Consider the following 6216-nt stretch of genomic DNA (forward strand, 5'->3'; position numbering starts at 1 on the left):
TCTAAGCTTAATAAGGCTTATTTATTACACCAATTTTTCTAAATTTCATATTTGAAACTTATTTTTTCTTTTTAAATTATTTCGGTGTCTGATTAATTTGATTAATTTCTTCACAAGATTGATCTTTAAAATAAAATAAAATGTTTCAATAATTATGAAAATTTAGAAGTAGAGTTTATATAAGAATTAAATGTTCTTTTTTATAATTTAGAATTGTGCGAAATCCAACCTAGTTTTTCTGCGATTCCTAAAAGAAATTAACATACATAACTTTCCTAATATCTGCTTGACCACTTTGACTTTCTTTTCCTCAAACTCTGGAATCAAAACTGTTACAAAATAGAAAAAAACAACTCCACAATTCTTCTACCATGCTCTCTTTTCTTCAACTGAGCTATGACTTATTCACTGTGGCTCATCTTCCTCATCTTCATCCTCATCGGAGAGCAAACATAATCTGGATTCATTCATTGATTCCTCCTGGCTGAACAATAAACGGACTCCACACTTCTTCACCACGCATTCTTCATCTGTAACACTGAACTTGATAATGGCCTCAGGGAATTCATCCCATTCCGGTTTATCATTCACTTGACAATCATATCCCAGAAACACATGATCAAACTCGACATGGGAGGGCGCATACTCTTTGTTCCAAGCTAAAAAGCTGCCGCTCCCCATTTTCTTCAAGCCATCTTCGCATTTCAGAAGCAACTCGCATTTAACATGCAACGTCCCAGCTTTATAATCCTGGAACGATAACACGGTGCAGAAGGTGAAGCCAATGAAATTATGATTCAACGAGCCTTCCGGGAGCTCTAGAAATGATGCAGTACTTTGAAAGTTAAACCACTCGGGAATTTCGCTTCCTCGGAAACACATGTAACTGAAAGGACTCTTGTGAGTGTAAGAGGCCTTTTCATACATATTTGACAGAGCGTAATCTAGAATTTTTGTGAGCGTTCTCCAGTCCAGATTGAAGCAATTAATGAAGCTGAGATTACCGTTGAAATAGCCATGGCTTGGAATCGGCAAATCGGATAATGTTTGCAGAGATTTGCAGCTATCTGCTACCAGAAGTTGTATGTCACCAGGAAGGTTTGGTAAGGATTGAAGCATGTTGCAGTGGCTCAAGTCGAGCGACGATAGCTTCGAAAGGTTGATGATTGTTGCTGGAATGCTCTCAAAATTGTTTCCAGAAAGATATAAATGTTCCAGAAAGGATAAATCGCCAAGACTGTTGGGTAATTCTGTGATATTGCAGTCATTCAGGTTTAGTTTCTTAAAAAGCTTCAAACCTGATAACATAGGAGAAAGAGAACGCACAAGCTCTTGCCCTTTCCATCTCTCAAAAGATAATTCACGAATGTTGCTCAAACTTTCCATGGATGATGGTAATTTGGTTGCAGCAATTCCATTAGCTTCAAACACCTCCAAACTTTGCAGATTTCCGATGTCCTCAGGCAATCTGTCGAGTTTTGAACAACCAGAGATATTGAGATGTTTGAGAGATTTCAGGTTACAGATTTCGTCCGGAAGATTCTCAAGACTTGAACAATTTTTTATACTCAAAGTGACTAGACTGGATAGATACTCGATTAACGAGGGCAATTCTTTTATTGCCGTTTCATCTAAATGTAATTGCTCCATCTTACATGAGATCTTTGGAATTGTCTTGATGTTTGAGCAACCAGAGAGAGACAGATACTTGAGAGATTTTAGCTTACAAATGCCATCCGGAAGACTCTTGAGCCTTGAACAATTCCTGAGACTCAATGTTTGTAGATTGGATAGAGACCCAATTGATGAGGGCAATTCTTCTATTGCAATTCCATCAATATATAACTCTTCTATCTTGCGTGGGATCTTTGGAATAGACTCAAGATTTGAGCAAGAAGATAGAGAAAGATATTTGAGAGATTCAAACTTATGAAAGTTTCTTGGGAGTCTTTCAAGCCTTGAACAGTTCTGAAGACTGAATTGAACTAGTCTAGAAGGTGGTTCATTCGTAGAGGAAAATTCTTTTATTGCAGTTCCATCCAGACTTAGTTGTTCTGTGTTACATGAGATCTTGGGAGCCGTTTTGAGATTTGAGCAACCTGAAAGAATGACAAATCTAAGAGAATTTGATTGATGAATACCCGGTGGAAGACCATGGAGGCTTTTGCAATTTCTTAGATTCAGAATAACAAGTTTATTGACCTTCCGAGTGGATGGGGAAATGATCTCAATCAAACTTGTACAACCTTCGAGAATCAAACTCTCAAGATTCGGGGCCTGTGAGAGGTCCGCAATCTGACGTAGATGCACTGAGTAACTCAGGTCGATGTATTTCAAATTAACAAGAACCTGCAACCCAAAAAAAAAAGGACTAATGCAAATTAGAAAATCTGATATATACAAACATAAGATTGTTATATAAAATAAATATACCTGGACACTACTCCAAAGTTCTTCAAGATTACTATAGCGCATCTCAAGTGCAACAAGGTTCTCGGGATTAAAATTGCATGGCAAAGATTTCCACCGATAATTATGCCAACAAATATATCTTAGCTCTGGGAAATCAAATTCCAGGCCTTGAAACCCATGCACCTTATTATGAACAGCTCCATAGACCTTCAAGAATTTCAAACTATGCATATTTGAGAAAGTGAGAGGATTTAAGTGTACATCTCTTATTTCAAACATGTCCATGCATATGCCTCGAACCGCTTCAGTTCCCTGCCAATCAAGATGAAACCATATAAGTTTGCATTTATAAACCTCAAATAACGCATGAAGAAAAATGAAAATGATATATTCCAAGCTAATGTTTTACCAGACTCACAAATGTGCAAAATAGAAATTCATGAAAAGGTTATGTCTTTGGCCCTCACCATATTTTTTGTCAACACATGATGAGTATCCTTGGGATGCCACAAGCGACTACGCTTGCCAATATCCTTTTCTTCACGAACAATTTTCCTTCCCATTTCTTGAAGTAAATCATGCATTGTTATCATATTGTCTAATGATATAGTTACGAGAGACTTATCAACGAGAACACTTATTCCACACTCCGCCTTTAAGTCACTTGCCTTCAAGATTTTTATTACTAGATCTTGGTCCTTCCATTTGAAAAAACATGCAATATCTAAAAATATATCTTGCTCCTCACCATCCAGTCCATCATAACTTACTTTTAACACCTTGTAAATATTCAAAGGAGGAGTTTCTTCTAGTTTACTTATTGTACTTTCCCAAACTTCTACACTCTTGTTAACTAGAGATGAACCCAACACTTTTAGAGCTAATGGAAGACCTTTAGCATAATTTACTACCTTATTTGAGAGCCGCAAATAATCTTCTGGGATGAGATTTTGTTTGAAAGCATATCGGCTAAAAAGATGTAGATCTTCTGGATGAGATAATTTCTTAACTTCGTAGATTCTATCTACTTTGCAGTTCTCTAGCACTTGTTTATTTCTGGTTGTTATAATGACTCGTCTTCCTGAAGCCATGCTTTTATAATCTTCAATTAGATCTTCTATTTGTTGAAAATCTGTTACGTCATCGAAAACAATGAAAGTCTTCATTAGACCAAGCCTTTTTTTTGTGATGTAGCATCCCGTGTTGGGATTTTGATCCCCTAATATAGCAGAAAGAAGTTTTTCTCGCAAGTGAACTAGTCCATTAGGATTTTCTAATTCTTCCCTAACATTTTCAGCAAAGTAGAATCCTTCAAAATAATTCGAGATTTTATTGAATATAGCACGGGCAATAGTTGTTTTACCTATACCGCCGATGCCCCAAATTCCCAGAGTGCAAACATCTTTGCTCAATAACAACTCAATTAATTCTTCGATAGTTGATTCTACTCCAACCAAGTTCTTGTTATCACTCGGAGATATAACATTTCTCAATCTCCTCAAAATATCATCGACTAGGTCCTTCACAATTTCAGCTTCAGACCTAACAAATATTAAAAAACAATAAACATATTTGTAAACCGAAATGAAGTTTTAAATTTCAAACTGTAAAACTACTTTGGACTTGTAGCTGAGCCAAGAATTCAAGGGGGGATGCGATTTAGAAAATGATATAATTTAAAATTTTCAATATAATGATATATATTGAAACTCTAATTATTACTGATAATATTTTTATTCAATACAGTTATATATAAGAAAAATGTTATCCTTACAAAGATCCATATAAAGAGAGCTACAAAGTGATGTCAGTAAGAAGAAAAAAACAAAGAAAAAACGGAAAAAGAGAGAGAGAGAGAGAGAGAAATCATAAAAATCAAAGGTATAGATTGTCTTTGTATACCCCCTTTGTATTTATCTTTGTAAAACTAATATTGCTCTATATATAATTGCCTTTGATGTGTTTTTATGTTTTCAAAGTGGTTTACAATAGCATCATTATCAATACTGTTAAGCACATTAAAAAAAAAAAGGAAAAAAAAATGAAATTATACTAATAAAATGAGAAAACTATAAAAAATCGTAAATTCTTAAAAGTAAATTAAACTAAATTAAGGAAAACCAGTAGAATATGATTAATAAGGTAATAAAGAATTTATCTTACATCAAAAACATAATTTATTAAGTTTAGGAAAAAATATGGACTTTATAATTATTTTTTACATGCAATAAGTTTAAATAAATTTGTATAACATGTGCCTTATTTTTTTTATAATTATTAATCTATTTATTTTGAAGTGATGCTATTGACCCCCCACTTATTATCTAATATGACCCCATTTTTAAATTTAAAGACTAATTTAACTTCTAAAGATACCCTATTTAATTCTGTATTTTTCTTTTCCTTTTTTGGTTGCATTTTTACTCTTTTTAGTAATTTCATCAAAGGATAAATATGTAATATACAATTATTTTTCAACAGGGGGCTTGATAGATAAATTGGTAGGACCGTAGCCCGTAGGATGCCAATTGCATCATTCTTTATTTTGTTTTAAGCTTAATTATTCGATTATGTAATTTAAAAATTATATATTTGCAAAGTCTTATATTTTTTTTTTCAGTGAGGACACTGGCCCACCCTAGGCATCAAATCAAATGAAAGAAGCTGAAATGAGGAAATTAAGAACGAGCAGAAACTTACGTCTTGTCATTCAAAGGCCAGCCAGACAGATTGGCTGCTTCACTCAAAGCACTCCTCCATCTCTGCACCATCTCTGGTTGCTCCTTAAATCGTTCTTCAAGCTCAGTAAATCCATCTCCAAAACTCCCGGTTCGATTTCTTACATCCGATGGATCAACATGATAGAAAACCGGTATCACGATCCCTCCATGCATGTTCTTGCATTCCAGGATTTTCACAAGTTCTTGGAGGCACCATCTCGAAGACGCATAATCTTTGGAGAAAACGATAACCAAAATCTTTGATCCTTCGATCGCATTCAGAAGAGATGGTGAAATTTCATCTCCTCTCTGGAGTTTATTGTCGATAAAAGTTGCAATCATTTTCCGACTCAGAGCTTTGTGGAGATGACTGGTGAAATTGTAGCGGGTGTCCTCGCCTCTGAAACTAAGGAAAACATGATGCTTCGCTTGAAGATTTGTGGAAGAAACAGTGAAAGAAGAAGCAGCCATCGGTTACCACTGATTATCAATCAAGAACGAAACAGATGAATCAAATTCTCAAAATTAAAACAAAAAACAGGCAAAAAAAGATAATAATAATAATAATATCCAGGAAATTAAAGTTTTTTTTTCAGAATATTGTTGTCAACTAGAGTTCTAAATGAATGATTGCTTCAAAGAAAGCTATGGAATCAGTTATTTATAGATTTGTCAAAGTAATAAAGAGAAGGAGGAAACTTTTCTTCAGTTCAAACGCTCAACAAAGAAAATATATATAAGCGGAAAATAATAGAAAAGTGGAATATGTACTGTCTTTTTCTTTTTGACTCATTTACCAACGTGAATTTTCCTCCAAAATATCTCAAGAATATTTTGTCTGAGTAATCAATACAATAAAAGCTATTTTTTTATTATAATTAATTAGTTTTTATTCTCGTACGTCGAGGTTTTTCTAGAAAAGTTAAAGAGAATATTTTTTAAGGACATGTAATCCACCGAATTTCATTCCCAGCTTGTCACTTGTGCCTTTTAAAGTGGCAGAAGACATCATCAATCGGCCAAAGAAACGAAGTAAATACTTTTATATTTATTATTTTTCATTTTTCCTGTGAAGTGATTGAGG

At 34.2% G+C, this 6216-nt stretch overlaps 1 protein-coding gene across 1 annotated transcript; it reads right to left on the reverse strand.

Annotated features, from left to right (window-relative positions):
* Window positions 1-405: 405 nt before the first annotated feature.
* Window positions 406-5603, reverse strand: LOC116118931 (disease resistance-like protein DSC1). Its single transcript, XM_031404882.1, has 4 exons — window positions 5113-5603; window positions 2880-3954; window positions 2434-2724; window positions 406-2349 (listed from the first exon to the last, which is right to left on the reverse strand). The coding sequence occupies exons 1-4, from the start codon at window positions 5601-5603 to the stop codon at window positions 406-408; spliced, it is 3801 nt and encodes a 1266-aa protein (XP_031260742.1).
* Window positions 5604-6216: the final 613 nt, after the last annotated feature.

Source organism: Pistacia vera, unplaced genomic scaffold, assembly GCF_008641045.1.
Source record: "Pistacia vera cultivar Batoury unplaced genomic scaffold, PisVer_v2 Contig866, whole genome shotgun sequence".
Taxonomy (NCBI): domain Eukaryota; kingdom Viridiplantae; phylum Streptophyta; class Magnoliopsida; order Sapindales; family Anacardiaceae; genus Pistacia; species Pistacia vera.